The sequence below is a fragment of the Pristiophorus japonicus genome, chromosome 7 (genome assembly GCF_044704955.1).
Source record: "Pristiophorus japonicus isolate sPriJap1 chromosome 7, sPriJap1.hap1, whole genome shotgun sequence".
Lineage (NCBI taxonomy): Eukaryota > Metazoa > Chordata > Chondrichthyes > Pristiophoridae > Pristiophorus > Pristiophorus japonicus.
Window position 1 is genome coordinate 153968147 of NC_091983.1, and position 19594 is coordinate 153987740.

Here is a 19594-nt window from a genome sequence, read left to right on the forward strand (position 1 = left end):
TTGACAAGGTACATGTTGACAGGTTGTTTCCCCTGGTTGGAGTGTCTCGAATTAGGGGGCGCAGTCTCAGGATAAGGGATAGGCCATTTAAGCCAGAGGTGAGGAGGAATTTCTTCACTCAGATGGTTGATTCTTTGGAATTCTCTGCTCGAGAGGACTGTGGGTGCTGAGTCTCTGACTATATTCAAGACTGAGAGATAGATGTTTGGAATCTAGGGGAATCAAGGGACATGAAGATTGGGCAAGAAAATGGAGTTGAGGTCGATGAACAGCCATGTTGTTAAATGGCGGAGCAGGCTCGAGGGGCTATATAGCCGCCTACTGCCCCTATTCTGTTGTGTAGAAAAGCAATTGGTGCTGAAAAACATGCTGCTGTCAGTCATACTGGATAAATTACTATACATCAAGAAAGATGATAAAAATTCTGTGTACACTGCTGTACAATATTGTGCAACTGACTCTTTTGGGCAGTGTTTTTCAGCACCGGTTGCTGAAACTCGAGTTGGTTTGGTTAAATTGTCTGATGGATGTTACGACATCTGCACTAACTAACTAACTGTGTGATGGTAATGTTCTATGGTACACTCTAGGAGTCTGAGCGAGTTCTTGGACAAAGACAGAAGTCTTAATTAAATCTCCTCTTAACCTCCAGTATCTCAACTCGCTCCTCAATTATAAGTTGATATTGTGTGAATCTAGAGATTTACTAGGATGCTGCATGGAATGGAGAATCTTGGTTATGAAGACAGTTTGGATAGGCTGGGTTTGTTCTCATTAGAACAGAGGAGGTTGATAGGAGACCTGATTGAGGTGTACAAAATATTGAGGGGCTTGGATATAGTGAATAGCAAGGGCCTATTTCCATTGGTGGAGGGGTCTATTACGAGGGGCATAGTTTTAAGGTGGAAGGTTTAAAGGCGATTTGAGGGAAGGGGGGGGGGCTTCTTTTCACAGAGGGTTGTGGGGATCTGGAACTCGCTGCCTGGAAGAGTGGTGGATGCAGAAACCCTCACCACTTTTATGAGATGGTTGGATGGGCACTTGAAGTGCCGTAACCAGCAGGGTTATTGAACTAGAGCTGGTAATTGGGATTAGACTGTATGACCTTTTGGTCAACGCAGTATTAATGGTAAGTACTGCAGGGAATCGAATATGACCAGGAGGATGATCTGGACTAATTTCGATTGCCTGGATGGGTCGGAGAAAAATTTTCCCAGATTTTTTACTCCCTAAATTGGCCTGGGTTTTTTATCTGGCTTTTGCGCCTCCAAGGAGATCACATGGCTCCGGTTGGGGTGGAATGTGGAATGTTTCAGTATAAGGGGTGTCGCAGTTGAGAGGCGAACTGGTTGGGCTGGGTGCTCTTTGCCTTTCCGTCATTGTTCATAGGTTTATTTGTAACCTTCAGGGCTGCTGACCAAGGGCCGTGCGGCTCTTTGTCAGCAGGCATCGACACGATGGGCCAAAATGGCATCCTTCGCTGTAAATTTCTATGTTTCTATGCGATATGCCCTCCATAGTTTTATTATCCTTTCTATAAAGCGTCGCCCAAAAATGACATAAGATACATTCCTACATGGAAATCGAAGGGTAATTGTTATAAGGAGGATGTGGTCAGTATTGGCTGGTGCTCTGTGCCTTTATAAACTTGGTATGAAACAACTATGCTGCAATTCCAGATGAATATGTGGTCCAGCTCCTTCCTGTTCAATGCCATAGCATTTTATACTCTTAACACCATTTTTTTTATCATGGCTGCATCTGTTCTTTTTGTCAACTATATAATCATCCATGCATGTCTGTGCACAAACATCAAAATGGAAATGTACTTTTGAGAGTAATCATAGGATTCTGAGACTTATATAAGCTTTGTTCCAGTGTTTTATGCTATTGAAAATTCTTAGCACGTTCTAAGGCTTAACATCAGTCATACTGGATAAATTACTGTATATAAAGAATGATAAAATGCTGTGTATACTGTTGTACATTATTAAATTAAGACTGACATTTTTTGGGCAGCGTTTTATTCCTCAATTTGTGCCATGAACAATGGTGTTGTGATTTGATATCAAGGACTTACAAAATCATAAATCGGATTCAAGCTAAAAGTTAAGTTGGCACAATCTACAGGGTATTTTTAGTTAATCTCTCTCTGCTGTAGAGGGCCATATTAGTTTGTTTCTTCACACAACAGGTCCTTGTTGGAAATACAAATATTATAATCTCTTTACTTTTACATGTTGACACTTGTTTTCTTGCAGATTGTATGTCATCTCTATATTGCATTAATTGTGTCCAGACTGATTTCCGCAATGGTTCATTTGGTTGAATAATTAGATGATTAATGCAATGAGTACAGATGAGGAATGTCCATGATCCTTACTGAGTTAGCTAATGACAGCTGGTACAGTGTTTCAGCATTACAATTGGCTTCAGCATCCCAGGGCTAGGGAGGGTAAATCATACCTGCCAACTGTCAGCTTTTCATGCGGATACCACCCTTTTGAGGCCTGTATTTGATCACATATTAGTGCATATGGTCCCTTCTCTTCCCAGTCTTGTTCCCCTCGAGTCCAGTGCCCAATGCACCAGAACAAGCGCAATCCCATCCTAACCTAATATCCATGTATGTGGACTGTCGGCAAGGGTAGCTGAGTAATGATCAGGAGTGGGAACCCATCCCTGGCAGTCTGGAAAACTAGCAAAAGCTGATCCAGCTGACAGTTACATTTGATGTACAGTGAAAGTGCTTTGTAGGCATAGTAGAGTATTCCTTTGTACCAGAAATATCCCACAAGCAGCAGTGAGGGGAATTAATTAATAGTCTTGGTTGTTGGAGGAATGTGACTAGGATGAAAGATAAAAACCAAAATGTAAATGTTGGAAATCTGAAATAAAAACAATTCACTGGAAGTCGACCGCAGGTCTATTTTGATTCGAAAAGAGAAAAGCTGGGTTAACAATGTTGGTGTATCACCTCCATCAGAACTGGGGGTAATCAATGTCATCTTCAAATAGTGCCATGGGATTTTAATGTCAACTGGAATAGACCAGCAGGATTTTGGATTTATGTCTCATTCAAAGCAAAGGGATCTCTGATGTTTCGGTATTGTACTGAATTGTCAGCCTAGATTATGCATTCAAGAAAAAGATGAGCTAACTTTTCCTCACCTATGCCTTTGTCATCTGCACACGTGACTATTCCAATACTCTCTTGGCCAGCCTCCTATCCTGCACCCTCCATAAACTTCAGCTCATTAAAACTATGCTGCCTGTATCCTAATCGGGACCAAGACCCACTTACCCATCACCTATATGGTTGGCAGCTGACATTGGTTTCCGATCCCTCAACACCTCATTTAAAATTCTCATCCTCGTATTCAAATCCTTCATATATTTGCCCCTCCCTATCTCTAAGCTCCTTCAGTCCTGAACCCTTCCAGAACTCTGCATTCCTCTGACTCCAATCTCTTGTACGTCACCCATTCCCTTCACCCCAACATTAGCAGCATGCCCTGAGCCATCTAGGAACATAAGAAAATAAGAAATAGGAGTAGAAATAGTGGATGCACTGGTGATCATTTTCCAACAGTCTATCGACTCTGGATCAGTTCCTATGGACTGGAGGGTAGCTAATGTAACACCACTTTTTAAAAAAGGAGGGGAGAGAGAAAACCGGTAATTATAGACCAGTTAGCCTGACATCAGTAGTGGGCAAAATGTTGGAATCCATTATTAAAGATGAAATAGCAGCGCATTTGGAAAGCCGTGACAGGATCGGTCCAAGTCAGCATGGATTTGTGAAAGGGAAATTATGCTTGACGAATCTTCTGGAGTTTTTTGAGGGTGTAACGAGCAGAGTAGACAAAGGAGAACCAGTGGATGTGGTGTATTTGGACATTCAAAAGGCTTTTACACTGTATATACTATGCTGGCACCACTAGAGGGTGAAATTGGTGGAGGCTGTCCACCAGGGGGCACTGTGGTGGGAGACCTGAGGGTCACCTGCATAGGCATGCAGGGCCCAGTATAAAAGATTGCCCACCATGCTTGTGCCTTACTCTGGAGTTACGAATAAAGGGCCAAGGTCACTACAATTTGAGTACAGCACATTGTCTTGTGGAGTCATTCACAGGTACATTACAGACACAATAATATGACTGTAACATAGGATATAACAATGGTACGTCCTTGTAACTCAACATGTTTTTCACATCTGCCCTTTTGTGCATGTATCCAATCTTTTTAAAGGCAAATTGAAACAGAAGCCAGGTCGAATCATGAAGTTACAATTTTTTTACCTCATTGTTAGGATGTGTGCCGTGTAGCTCGAGACGGTATTTATTGCCGATCCATAGTTGTCCTAAGAGCCAGAGAAACACCAGTTTATGATTAGATCGATAAGAATCGAACCAGGCCCACCCAGTTGGATGATGGTGCAGAGGTGATGGAGAGGGATGGAGTGGCCAATCGTGTCAAAGGCTGCAGACAAGTCAAGAAGGACGAGGAGGGAGAGTTTACCTTTGTCACTATCACAGTCACAAAGAATGTAATTTGTGACTGAGCGTCATTTCAGTACTGTGACGGGTGGAAACTTGATTGGAGGGATTCAAACGTGGAGTTGCGGGAAAGATGGTCACGGATTTGGGAGGCGACAGCACGTTCAAGAACTTTGGAGAGGAAAGGGAAGGTTGGAAATTGGGGGGGTAGTTTGCAAGGGCGGGTCAAGGGTTGTGGTTTTTTTTGAAGAGTGGTGATGGCAGAGTTGAGTTAGAGGGGCATTGTATCTGAGGAGAGAACAGTTAATAATGTCAGCTAACATGGGAACCAGAAAAGGAAGTTGGGTGGTCAGCAGTTTGGTGGGAGCAGGAAGTGGGCCACATGGACAAGATGAGTGCGGAGAGGACCTCAGAGAAACTAGCAAAAAATGAGTGTTCAGGGCTAGGGCAACCGAGAACCTTCGAGGAAGTTTGGCCCGGTGGGCTAGGGGAAGGAAGGGAAGAGGCAGGGGCAGCTGAATGTTATGTTTAGAATAACTCCACCAGACTGTATATCTTAAGCTCAAACTGTTGTGACTTTGGTCTCTTTATGGTAACTCCAGAGTGAGGAGGCAGCATGGCCTTTTATACCTGCTTGCCCCAGGGTATGCAGGTGACCCTTGGGTCTCCCACAGGTACGCCCCTTTGTGGCAAGTCTCAGATTGGTAATGTTTACATACATGACATAACATTCCCCCCCCCCCCCCCCAGCCTTATGTACAAGTTGAGGCGATCCGGGGTTCTGCATTCCCGGGTTGATCGCCTGAGTTGAAGTCCTGGTATGGGTGAGTCGGTCGGATCATTGCTGCATTGTGGTGTGGCTGGTCTGATCGGACTGACGGGCATGGTGGGTTCATCCTTGTGGTTGACCGCGAGGTCGATTGCTGGTTGGGTGTGTCTCAGTGGATCAATGATGGTAATATCCTCTTCAAACTGTTCTTGGTTGTCAGTGAACTGCAGTTTGGTCTGATCCAAGTGCTTTCTGCACGTTTGTCCGTTCAAAAGTTTGACAACAAACACACTCTTCCCCTCCTTGGCTAACACAGGGCCAGCAACCCATATGGGACCATGACCGTAATTAAGAACAAATACAGGGTCATTAACTTCAATGTCGCATGATACAGCCGCGCGATCGTGGTACATGTTATGCCGGTGACGCCGGGTTTCTACATGATCATTGAGATCCGGGTGGACTTAGAGAGCCTGATTTTGAGTGCTCTCCATTAACAATTCTGCAGGGGGAACCCCGGTAAGCGAGTGGGGTAGCTTGCGGTAGCTGAGCAGAATCCGAGATAGCCGGGTCTGCAGGGAACTGTCCATCACGTGCTTCAAGCTCTGCTTGATGGTTTGGACTGCCCTTTCCATTTGACCATTGGATGCGGGCTTAAACGGCGCAGACCTGACCTGCTTGATTCCATTGCGGGTCATGAACTCGTTGAATTCCGAGCTGGTGAAACATGGTTCATTGTCACTAACTAGGACATCGGGCAAACCATGGGTGATGAACATGGCCCGGAGGCTTTCAATGGTGGCAGTGGACGGACATGACATTATTACATATTCAATCCATTTAGAGTAAGCGTCCACTGCTACTTGGTACATATTTCCGAGAAAGGGGCCAGTGAAATCTACGTGGCTCCTTGACGTCTGTTTGGAGGGCCAAGACCACAGATTCAATGGGGCCTCCCTTGGTGCATTGCTCAACTGTGGGCAAGTGTTGCATTGGTGAACGCATGACTCCAAATTAGAGTCAATGCCGGGCCACCAAACGTGCGACCTGGTGATAGCCTTTATCGTGACTATGCCTGGGTGGGTGCTGTGAAGGTCGCGTATAAACGTTTCCCTGCATTTTTTTGGCAAAATTACATGATTTCCCCCATAGGAGGCAGTCCGAATGAATGGCCATTTCGTCCTTACGTCGGTGGCACGGCTTAATTTCGTCTTGCATTTCCCCTGGGACCGTCGACCAGCTCCCATTTGAGGACACTGCTTTTAACTAGTGATAGCACAGGGTCCTGGCAAGTCCAGGTCCTGATCTGGCGAGCTGTGGCGGGTGTCCCCTCGCTCTCAAAAGCATCCATTACAAGGAGCAAGTCTGTGGGTTGCGCCATTTCCACCCCGTTGATGGGCAATGGTAGCCGAATGAGAGCATCCGCACAGTTCTCCGTGCCTGGTCTGTGGCGGATTACATAGTCATACGCAGATAACGTTAATGCCCATCTTTGGATGCGGGACGAAGCATTGGTGTTGATGCTTTTGCTTTCTGAGAACAACAAAATGAGTGGCTTGTGGTCGGTTTCGAGCTCGAACCGGAGCCTAAATAGGTGGTATTGCATTTTCTTAACCCCGTATATGCATGCTAATACTTTTTCAATGATACTGCAGGCTGTTTCTGTCATGTATTTAACTGTCATTGTAATCCATGTATAAACTGACCCAAGTTGTGCACCGTGAGAACATTGACCACTAGGTGGTGAACTTGTGGGAGACACTCCTAACTTGGACTTTCAGGTATAAAAGGGGAAGCTCCACCCACCCTCATCACTTCAGTGCTGGCTAAAAAAGGTTACTGGTCACAGAGTGATCTTTTCTCAAGTATGGGCCTCGTGCATTTATACTGTATAGTAAGGACATATCACTTTCATTCTAAGATAAGCTTCTGGATACATATGCAACTGATTGCAGTTTGCCTGACCTAATGGCTTGCTGTAACACAACCGACCCTGTACAAAGATGCATCACAATCTAGTGCTAAACGTTTACATGGGTCATACAACACATAACTTGTTGGAACATAGCAGGTTTCTATGTCTTGTTAAAGGCTGTCTCGAGCTTTACCCCAAACCCAGTCGTCACCCTTGCATAGCAATAAATGCAATGGTTCCAGCAAATTGCTCAACCTCAGTAGAAAGTTACCAAAATAATTGAGTCCCAGGAACGAATGCAGCTCCGTCACATTCTATGGTCTGGGTGCATTCTTGATGGCCTCCATCTTGGAGTCCGTGTGTCTGATGCTGTCTGCCACAATCTTTCTCCCCAGAAATTTGACCTCTGGTGCCAGGAAAACACACTTGGAGCATTTCAATCTGAGTCCCACTCTGTCCAGTCGCTGTAGAACCTCTGCCAGGTTGTGCAAGTGGTCGGTGGTGGTGCAGCCTGTGATCAAGATGTCGTCTGGAACACCATGGTGCGCGGAAATGATTTCATGTTCCTCTGGAAGATGGCCACAGCCGAACGAATCCCAAAGGGGCATCTATGGTATATGAACAGTCCTCTGCGTGTTGATTCACGTCAATTTTTTCGAAGCTTCAGCCAGCTCCTGTGTCATGTAAGCAGCTTGGTGAATGATTTCCCCCCCCCAGCTAGTGTTGCAAACAGGTCTTCTGCTTTGGGTAGTGGGTACTGGTCCTGTAATGAGATTCGGTTGATCGTTACCTTGTCGTTCCCGCAGATTCTGACCGTCCCATCGTTCTTCAACACCGGGACAATTGGACTGGCCAACTCGTTGAACTCGACTGGCGATATGATCCCCTCTCGTTGAAGTCTGTCCAGCTCGATCTCTACTTTCTCTCGCATCATTTATGGAACCGCGAGGGCCTTGTGATAAAGGGGTCAAGGACGAGATGGAACTGCATTTTTGCGCCTGTGAAGTTGCCAATGTCTTGCTTGAATAATGACGGGAATTTGTTTAGCACTTAAGCGCATGAGGCGTCGTCCTCCGAAGACAGTGCTTTGATGTCATCCCAGTTCCATCGGATCTTTCCTAGCCTCTGCTGAACAGCGTTGGGCTATCACCTGGTACAATCCATAATGGTAAATCATGCACAGCTCCATCGTATGATACCTTCACTGCCGCACTGTCAATGACTGGTATGAGCTCTTTGGTGTAATTGCGCAGCCTGGTGCGCATCGGACTTAGTTTTGGCCTTTGTGCCTTGTTGCCTCAGTTTCTCAAGACTTCTGGCTCATAATAGACTGACTCGCCCCGTGTCTAATTCCATGGAAACTGTAATGCTGTTTAATTTGACTTTTAACATTATCGGAGGGCTTTTGGTGGTGAAGGTGTGTACCCCATACACTTCCTCTTCAGCCTCGGGTTGAGTTGCCTCTCCCTCTCATTCTGTGTGATCCGTGCCGCATCGGACGTCTTCTGCTGAATCTGCCACGTGGTGAGTCTCAGCACGTCTGTACATTCGCTGGAGGTGCCCCATTGTTCCACAGTCCTTGCACACGTAGTGCTTGAATCGCGATTGATTGGCTCGATGATTACCCCCGCAGCGCCAACACGGTGCTAATGGATTCGCATTCACGCCCCACGGCGGACTCTGTCATCCTAGGTCTGGCCTCTGCTGACATGTAGGCCCTGCTATGTACAGTTCTGCCTACTGAAGCTGTTATTTTATGTACAGTACTTGTCGGTGTGTTCAGATGCTGCAATGATATCTGTAGTGTTGTCGTTTGTGGACATAAAAGCCTGGGCTATCGTGATGGCCTTGCTCAGATCTAGGGATTCGGCAGATAGCACTTTGCGAAGAATGACCTCGTGGCCGATTCCAAGCATGAAAAAGTCCCGCAACACTTCCCCCAAAAATCCAGCAAATATGCACGGTTCCGCAAGGTGTCTTAGGTCGGCGACACAGCACGTCCTGGCCCTCGGAGCGGTAGTGCATATAAAAGCGATACTTGGCCATCAAGGTACTCTCCTTTCGGTTGAGGTGTTCTCAAACCAGCGTGCACAACTCTTCCTATGTCTTGTCCGTTGGTTTCATTAGTGCTAGCAGATTTTTGATGAGGCCATATATCGTGGACTCTCAAACGGTGAGGAGAATCGCCCTGCGCATGATCGCGGTTTCTGCCTTTTCCAGTTTGTTGGCCACGAAATACTTATCAAGACGCTCAACAAAGGCTTCCCAATAATCACCCTCAACAAATCTCTCGAATACCAATGGCAGCCATAACTGCATGAAAGTTTGTGATCTATTACTCATCGCCAATTGTTCTGTTTAGAATAACTCCAAGATTGTATATCTTGAGTTCAAACTGTTATGACCTTGGTCTCTTTATTCTAACTCCAGAGTGAGGAGGCAGCATTGTAGACTGCCTTTCATAACTGCTTGCCCAGGGTGTGCAGGTGACCTTTGGGTCTCCCACAGGTGCTCCCCCTGTTGGCAAGTCTCAGATTGGTAATGTTTACATAACACAATGGATGGTCTCAATCTTGGAGACGAAGAAGTACATGACCTCCTCACTTGTCGGAGATGACTGGGAGAGGGGCTCAAGATGGTAAGCAGTGCAGAATAGAAGCAGAGTTATCTTTGCATTCCAGAATGATTGTGGAATAGTGGGCAATTTTGGCAGACAAGAGCAGGACCCGAAAATGCTTTGTGGTCCAACCCAATCTGGCGGTGAATGGCTATACCAGTTGTCTGCCATACCTGTAGAAGTCTGCGTCCCTTGGACTTAGGGTGGGAAGAAGAGGGCCGAACCAGGGGGCAAGGCCAGGGTGAGGGAGTAATTGTTTTACTCTGGACTAAGGCATCAAAGGTGGTGGAGAGGGTGTGGTACTAGTCCAATGACATAACCACTACATCACTGTCCCCATCGTCGGAACAAATTCCATTTATTAGCTCAATCTCGCTTCTCTAATCGGAAATCGAATATACTATGCACCTGAAATGTACTGACTGTCTGACTTGTTTTTGCCATTGCACTTACTTCAGACTACTACTAACGGCAAAAACTAATGGCCTGTATTTTTAGTATACTGTGTTTTACAATCTTCTATTCAAAACGACTACCTGCCCATGTGTCTCTCCTCTTTCTATACAACCAGGAGAGGGTTGTGGTTCTTTCTTCCTCCCCATTATTGATTTTGATAGTACTCAGTTTCATCCTTTATTATGAGCCAATGAGTAAGTGTGACCTTAGCTCCTTTTTAATAAGACTCTCGAGTGCAGGTACCGCATGGGTGGTCTGCTTATATACAGTGCTCCCAAGGGATGCTGGGATCCCTTGGGACTCCAACAGGTAGGCCCTCTGGTCGTGGTGTGATACAGGTTGCCAAGGGTTAAATACATAACAGATTTACCAGTAGGCTTGTCAATAAAACTGGCTGTCGTTCCTCTTCGGCCCCTCCCCCCCACCCCCCCTCGCTCCCCCACTCTTCCTATTGGAGTGTAGGTTGCAGAAAAACATGTGCTGTCAAAATATTATGGCTTTCTTTGGCAAATGGCACAGAATGAGACCATTGATCCTTATTGGATCAGTTTGAAGTAGACTGTAAGCAGTGATATTTCATGAACTGGTCTGTCTCTTATCAATGCACACCTTCAGTGCATGTCTTTGGTGCTTTTTAAAAAATGTGCCTCTGTGAATTCTCTGTTTTAAAACTCAAGTAATTATAATTCAGCCCATGTTCAGATTTTTTTAAACTCTCCATGCGACACGTGTATTTCTGTGTCACACTTGCACATGATTGGCCAAAATGTAATATTCATAAAACATCAGCAAATCACAATTGAACAGATATAAATGTCCCGATCCCAAGTGAGCAACTGGAGGATGTATGAAAGCAACCAATCAACAATGGACAGTGAGCAAAAGCTGCCAAGATAAATTAAGATGGTTCAAAGTTGCTTTTTTATAAACTTTTTGGTTTCCATCGACTTACTAAATGTATAAGATTCTGAGGGGGCTTTACAGAGTAGATGCTGAGAGGATGTTTCCACTCATGGGAGAATCTAGAACTAGGGGGCATAGTTTCAGAATAAGGGGACACCCATTTAAAATGGAAATAAGGAGGAATTTCTTCAGAGGGTCATGAATCTATGGAATTCTCTACACCAGAGAGCCGTGGAGGCTGGGTCTTAGAATATATTTAAGGTGGAAATAGACAGATTTTTGAACATTAAGGGAGTCGAGGGTTATGGGGAACAGGCAGGGAATTGGAGTTAAGGCCAGGTTCAGATCAGCCATGATCTTATTGAATGGCAGAGCAGGCATGAGGGCCCAAATGGTCTACTCCTGCTCCTATTACTAATTTAGAAACGTTCTTTTACAAATCTTATTTCCAGTACTAAAACACAATAGATTAAAACGTTTACAAGAAAATGATGAAGCTTATCTAATTTGTGCATTCAAAATGGGCTATATATAATGCTTTCCATTGGAAGCATGTGCCTCTGAGAAATTTAGGAAGAGTTAATTGGGCTTATGTATTGTAAATTGTATGAGCAGACTGAGAGCTGTGGAAGCTGGGACATTGAATAAATTTAAGATAGAAATAGACAGTTTCTTAAACGGTAAGGGGTTATGGTGAGCGGGCAGGGGAGTGGAGCTGAGTCCATGATCAGATCAGCCATGATATTGAATGGCGGAGCAGGCTTGAGGGGCTGTATGGCCTACTCCTGTTCCTATTTTTTATGTTATGTTCTTATTAACAAGGTACGGTATATATAAAACCAAAGTACAGTGATTTTTTTTTGGTACATTCTACAGTTCTAGCTGTATCTTAAGCAGAGTTGTGGTGGGGGTGTCACTTTTTGCAGAAACACTTTGGGAGTTGGGTGACAGCTTCCTTTTTGGCAATACTGAAAAGTAAATTCACCTATTTTTGTTTTTCTTGTGTACATGATTGTAGCTTTATTTCCTTGAATTTTGTTAAACTCAGGCTCAAGTGCATCATAAGCATATCTGAGATGCACCAAAGCCACGCTCCATGCTGCTATCACAAAAGACTATCCATAACAAGCCAACTTTCACAATCCAAAAATCTCTTCTGAGGAATGCTGATTCGAATCGATGTTATGCCACTCTGTAATATAGTGTTCTGTTATAACAATTATGTTTCCAATAATTATTTGGAGAGTTTACCCTTTTGGGTAGTAAAGGCATTGACATGGATGTTAGTAACTGAAGAAGATGCTTAAAAATGAATAGCTAATCTTTGACTATCAATACTGCTTGTTAACTGGAATGGAGAAAATGTGCCATGAAGCACCTTCAGAAATTTCAGCAGTTTCTCTCTGCACAATAGAATTTAATTGAGATCAACAGTCCAAGCATTCCCATTGTGACATGGAAAACTAGGTAATTTGACATTGTCGGCACGGTTTCATTGGGAGACTGGGAGAACTGTGGAATTTCAGTGTCACTTTCATTGAATTTAAGCCAGCTTTGTTTGATTTTCACCAGGTATAATGCTTCATAATTTCATTTACTGCTGCACATTTTTGAAGGCTATCATTTTTTAAGTGTACAGCAAATCCATCACACTGCCATCGTTGGTCCACCTCTGTACAAAAGAATGTGCAAGTGTGTATAAAGACTGCATTGGCCCTGAAGCAGCTAACTACACTGCATATTGTACTGGCATGTTTCCATATGTCAGTATAATCAACACTTGTGTATTTTAAACAAGTACCAGACACTAGTGTGGATTGGATTAATACAAGTGACTCAAGTAGTCTTGTTGTATCTGGCACAGACTGCTCAATCCATGGTACTATATCTGCTTTTTGATCTGTTCACATTTTATTGTGTGCTGCCAGGTTCGCAACCTTATTTGAACCTGCTTGCTGAAAAATAAATTACTTTCACAAATTACATATTTGTGGGAAATCCTAACAAACTCTTAGTAACTTCGTGTAGAATACTTGTCTGACAGGTACTGTATAACGGTGCAAGTAAATATATTGTCACTGTAAAGAACCATGATAGTTTATGGTCCTATTATTTTTGGATCGGCAATATACCAAAAATAATAACTTTATTGTTTGTTTGAACTTGGCAACTTTCTATGTACATGGTGTACCAATTTATAGTGGTGGAGTCTTCATCTCTTGGGATTGACCTCACCCGACTTGGGATGCGTGCTAGTTAAATTGTGATACAATTTTCATGAAAACCATGTAACAAAATCACTTTTAATTTACATTTTTCAGGGGTCTTTTTATTACTATCCATGACCGAGGACACATTGCTACACTACTGAAGTCCTGGCCTGAGAATGATATTAAGGTATGTTTGAATTATTACGTGCCATACTGTAACATGTAAAAATACATTATTTTTAAGAAATTGGGATAGTTTGCGGCTCCTACCAGCCGGGGCACAAACGACTTTTTGCCCGGGCACCGCGCCGCAAACTACTCCCGTTAAATTCTGTGGACATTTAGCGGTGGCGGTAACTGGTTGTGTGCCGGGTTGACGCAGTGCTTTTGCACCTGAGCACAAATTGGGTATCGCCCCCTAAAGCTGCATTGGGCGATGGCAGCGATAGCTTCAGGGGACGCGTATATGGCAGCCGGCCACTCGCAGGGCACTAGTTAAAGGGGAGGTGGTCGGCGCATAAATTAAAAATTAAAAAAAATGACCAACATATCCATTGCCTCTAACGCGGGCTCTGTGCCACAATCTGGCAGACAGGCACTCCATTTGATGGCATGGCTCCCCAGTGGTTCAGGTAGGGCCCCACAGAGTCTGCAACTTGGCCCTCCTTTAATGAAGGAGAAGGCCTGTTCTACATGGCAGCACTACACTGCCCAGTACATAGCGCTGCGCCCCGCTCCCTCTGCGACACAGAGAGGAAGTGGAATGCGTTTTTTTGTGCTCCATTTCCCCTCTAGGGCGGTAACCCCAATTTCATGAGCAGGGCGAGACTTCAGTGCCTGGCGGAGGAACTCCCCCCTCGCAGATGTTGCCGGCCCCAAACGGGGCCCGATGCAATTTCCCCGGCTCTAATTATATACATATTGAGCATTTGTCCTCTACGTTTCTCCTGTCGGATTTGCCCAGGTGATGCTTCACACGCGGCCAAAAAATCAGACAGGCAATCTGTCCCCAGATCTCAGCTATTAATGCACTGTAACTTATTCTACGCGGGCCCCGGCCTGCAAGCACCATCAGAGCGGGCCGGGGAGCAGAAGGAGCAGCGTGGCAGCCGAGCCCAGTAGGCTGCGCGGCCCCCAGCCTGCAAGCACCATCGGAGTGGAGCGGAAGGAGCAGCGTGGCGGCATAATACTTCATGGAGCAGCACGTGCTGGAGCAGGAGAGCAACGGCAGTGAAAAAGGACGTCGCCAAGATCCAGGTCTGTGATTGGAGCGTGGGCAGATACTGCAGGAGTGACGAGGTCTGGGCGAAGGAGCGGCAAGGTTTCGTCGAGGAACGTGATCGGGGCCTGATGGAGGTGTGAGTTTGGGACCCAGGAGAGGTGAGGGCCCAGGGGCAGTAAGGGCCAGCCCACACTGCAATATGTGTGCGCACTCGGTCCATGCAGTAAAGCTGGTCTTCAGTCGTCTTGGTTAATCTTTGCTACTGGACCAAGACTTAGCTCCGTCAAGCCCGTGTGGTGGCTGGTGTTCAATGGCCACCACGCGTTTTTTTTTTAAAAAAGCCATGCACAGGCATCTTCCACCCTTCAAGATTTAGTTCGGAACCTGGAATTTTAGCTCCTTCATTGAAACACATGTGAACTTTTTGATGTGGAAGCAAGTCATCCTCGATTCGAGGGACTGCCGATGATGATGTAACTAAGTTCACACAAGGAGGGTGACTTGTCTACTCATTGTCCCTGGTTGGCAGACATGAGGTCGCTCCTGTGTTGCTATGCATTGGAACTTCAAAGTACTGTGCCACCCATGTTTTTGGCACAGTTTAGTTGGTGAGAAGTTTTTAAATTGAGAAGCGTAGAATGAGGGCAGATATGTTTTCTGAAAAGATGGAATTAATGATGCCTGTGTTTGATTCCTTGGCTGAACTAACTGATCAATCAATGAGAGTGAGGATGGATGACAGTACAGTCAACCTCCATTTCTTCTGCCCTTGGGAAGCGCAAAATCAGCCAGGATTCCGACCCCTGATTTTGATTCAATGATCCTTGGTGTAAAGTATATTTGTTTGGACATTGGCTAAGGACAAGATTAGGTTCACGGTGAAACAGTCCCATGATTCAGTAGCCTGCTAATGCTCATTGCCTTTCACATGAGCCTCGGCAACCATTCAGATGAGGTACTAGAAGGCTGTCAATCCCAATGGAACTATCTCGAGCATAAGTTAGCAACGGGGGAGGGAGGGGGGAAAGTTTATAGAAATTAAATTGAAATTGGAATTCCATAATAGGAAACATAGTTTAAAAATCCACAGTCCTAAATTATTGTAATTGCTTATTTTTACATTAAAATTAGATCAGCAACATGGTGTTTTAATTATAAAGTTGATTAAACTGAGTGTAATAGTCACAAATCCCAAGATAATACCTATTTTTTGATTGCATATCTGGCTTCAAGCACTACTGCTACGTTATATTTGAGTAAAATTAATGCTTTTCCATAGCTTTGTGCCAATTGTAATGATTTATCAAAGGAATTGAACCACAGGGCTCAAGAACTCCATTTTCAATTTAAAAAAAATGCATTAAAATAAGTTTTCAATTGAGCCATTATCTAAAACTTTTTAAGGGGAAAAGGTTTTCACAAGCTGAACTGCTAAATAACTTTCTACTTTGTTTATCCCCTCACCTAATCTTGGCCCTGAGATTCTTGGAGTTGCATCACAACTCCACAGGTTACTGCTGGAATTCTTGGGGAAACAGCTGTTTTGAGCTATTTGCAATGGATTCTGCTGGTTCGCTGCCAGAGTTATGACAAAGGCCCCAGCAGAATATCCGTGCTTGTTTTGTTTTTTTTCCTCCCCTCAATCCTCTTTTATAAACAGTAAATGCGCTATCGGCTGAATGTACGGACTAGTTTTTTTTTTTAATTCGTAGCCAATCGTTCCAATTCTTTGTCAAATCACAAACGCCAGAGGTCACCTTGCACACGCCAAGGATCACTCTGTGCCAATGCTCTTAGCCAAAAGGCCTAGAGCCACTGCACCGTTCCTGGAAGTACTGCAATACCAGGTTCGTGCCATGGAGGTGGATGGGTCAGGTCCCCCACACACCTCCGTGGAGGTGGATGGGTCAAGCCACCCCACCCACCTCCTGTTTCCAAAAAAGCAAGCATATACCTTCCTGATCCAGGGAGAACCACCCGGAGGTCATGGTGGCTACTCCCCTGTCAGGTCAGTTACGCATGATCTTAGCCAAAAGGCCGAGAAGCGATTGTACGGACTAGTTGCCAAATATCTGGCCTCTACCAGCGTTCTTAGAGCCAGTTTAAGACCACCAGCAGTGACCTGCATTGCTTCTAACTTCCCCCTCTCTAATCATACGGTCAAGATCGGGAACTCAACATGTGGGTAATTTGATATATTTCCCCTCCTTGATGAAGTATTTGGTGCTCTCTAGTTGGATGAATCTTGCTGCTGCTGTCTCTAACTTTTTGGGGGGCATTTTTTTTTTTCAGGCTATTGTCGTCACAGATGGGGAACGTATCCTGGGTCTTGGTGACCTTGGGAGCTATGGAATGGGCATTCCAGTGGGTAAGCTGGCATTGTACACAGCGTGCGGTGGAATGAATCCCCAGCAGTGTTTACCAGTGATGCTAGACGTTGGCACTGATAATGAGGTAAAGAAACTGACCCATGTTAAGGATTTACAACATTACACATTGTCAGACTTTGCTTTTACCAATGCTATACTATCTTTGGCAAATAGTAGTAATGCCATTATTGAGTGTGAAACAGCCCAGCAGTGTGTCCGTCCTGTGGAAATGGTTCCCATGCCCCCAACCCCCAGCGAGATGTGCTTTACCCAAGCCAGTTCTTTGGGAGGGCAACCTTCGATTCAGTTTCATAATTTTTCTAATGTACAGCTTAAAGCGGGCAGATGAGCATCAGCGCTCAGTTAGTGAGACCACCTGGAAGTGGTGCTTGTTATCAGTATGGAAGTTGAATTGGCTGCAGTATAAAAGATGGCAATGGTTTCTGGGTGAAGGAGGAATCCATAGAAAGTCAGTCAGGAGCACAGATTATGAGAACTGATGTACAGCTGGAGGAGATTTCAGAGGTGGGGTGAAATGAGACAATGGAAACACCTTAAGATGAGGACACCAATTTTAAATTTTCCCTGGCAGCGTGTTCTGCTGGGATCAGAGAGGGGTAGAAGCAAGAGTGAGGCTGCAGGTTTGGGAGGTCTGCACTCTAGGTCATCGCTGCAGTGAAAAGGCCTCATGGAATAAAGAGGGTGTTAGTTGGGTGAGAAAACAAATTTTGGTGTTCCATATACCACCATTCACGATTTAGTGATGAAAAAGAGCTGACTATCTCGTCAATATTTTTCTCCTCATTAATCATACTGGCAGGTGAGGCTGGAGAATAACTTTCCTTGCACATATGTGCATCTGCATGCCTGGAGCTCTGCTTTCCTCAGCTTCAATGTTAGTGTGGGGGTGGGGGGCAATGAAAAGTTAACCCCTGTTTGGGCCACAATGCAAACAGAACTGAACTGGGAATATCTTTGCTATCTTGTCTGCAGCTCTTCAATCGATTTCTTCAGGTTTAAATCTGTGGCTTGCTAAGATGTCTTTTAGACTCTAAACTGTTAATATGTTGTGCTTCAGCTCATTAGTAGTAACTTGTGTCAAAAGGGATTTTGGAACTCAATGGGACTTGCTTTCATTGGGCATTTTATTTCCCCCACATTTTTAGACTGTTGTACCACACCAGTAGAGTTCAGGGAAACGAGCTGAGTTTAATAACAATTGGACAATTTTGACTTATTACAATAGTCCCCCTCCTCTTCCAGCTATTAATAGCTAATATATTGTCAATGATTAGTGCAGGACTACAGCCAGTCCTTTACTTTGAGATTATTTCTGGTGTACTGTTGGGTTAGATGTTCCCTATGGAATATAATGCAGGAATGTTTAGTGTTGACTACCTGAAGTGCACAAGCAATTTAAAAAAAAAACTTCAGTTTCCTTGACCAGAAAATGCTAGGCATGGAGATTTCTTTATGGAATTGGTGATGCTTTATATATGCCCATCTATAGGTCCCTACATTACATTATTCAATGATATTACAATATTAACGTGACAGATGAATTATCAGCACAATTACCACTACAACTGCATGGTTTTAGTTCCCACTGTTTCAAGATACCTAGTTTCAAACAGTGCATCTCTTACAACTTGCCCAAGATCAGAAGCACATAACTTTCTGGATGACAATCATCATTTAACATGCAGGTATAGCAAACAATTAGGAAGGCAAATGTTATGTCATCCTTTACTGCAAGGGGGTTAGAGTGTAAGCGTAAGGAAGACTAGCTGCAATTATATAGGGCTTTGGTGAGACCACACCTGGAATAGTGTGTGTGTAGTTTTGGTCTCCATAATCTAAGGGAGACAGTGTAATGAAGGTTCATAAGATTGATGAGGGGGCTGTCCTATGAGGAGAAATTGAGTAGAATGGGCTTATATTCTCTGGAGTTTAGAAGAATGAGATGATCTCATTCAAACGTATAGGGCTTGACGAGAGTAGATGCTGAGAGGTTGTTTCCCCCGCCTGGAAAGTCTAGACCTAGTGGTCAACGTCTCAGGATAAGGGGTCGGCCATTTTTGACTGAGATGAGGAGAAATTTCTTAGGGTTGTGAATCTTTGAAATGCTCTACCCTAGAGAGCTGTGGATGTTTAGTTATTGAGTATATTCAAGAATGAGATCCGTAGACTTTTGGACACGAAGGGAATCAAGGTATGTAGGGATCATGCGTGAAGTGGAATGGAGGAGCAGACTTGAGGGGCCGTATGGCCTACTCCTCCTAATTCTTATGTTCTAACAGTCTATTTTACAAGGCGCATGCTATGCAACTGCTTTGCTGCTATAAAGCCACCACCGATAGTCAAAACACCAAGTGATCTGGTCTATGTGTGACTTCAGGAGAAACTGTAAATGTTGCTCTGCACAGCTAACAAAAAGGACAGTTGAAATGCAGAAAACGGTTTCATTTTTTCTGTGTCTCATGCTCCTGCAATCCTCTAGTTTCTAGGTGGTTCTCAATTGTCACGTATTCCATACCACTCAACAGTCCCATACATTATAGTGCATCTCACATTCATGGATATTGGCTGCCCCCTAATTTCTTTGGCCTGGTGTTCAATGCAGAAGGAGAAAGC

At 44.5% G+C, this 19594-nt stretch overlaps 1 protein-coding gene and 1 pseudogene across 1 annotated transcript in view; one reads left to right on the plus strand and one right to left on the minus strand.

Moving 5' to 3' along the window:
* The window catches only part of me1 (malic enzyme 1, NADP(+)-dependent, cytosolic), a 643978-nt gene that overhangs the window by 237891 nt on the left and 386493 nt on the right, over window positions 1–19594 (plus strand). Inside the window, exons 4-5 of the mRNA XM_070885433.1 lie at window positions 13481–13556; window positions 16884–17045. Coding sequence (XP_070741534.1) covers window positions 13481–13556; window positions 16884–17045 — 238 coding nt within the window. The remainder of the gene's footprint in view (window positions 1–13480; window positions 13557–16883; window positions 17046–19594) is intronic.
* Window positions 16402–16640, minus strand: LOC139267565 (U2 spliceosomal RNA; annotated as a pseudogene).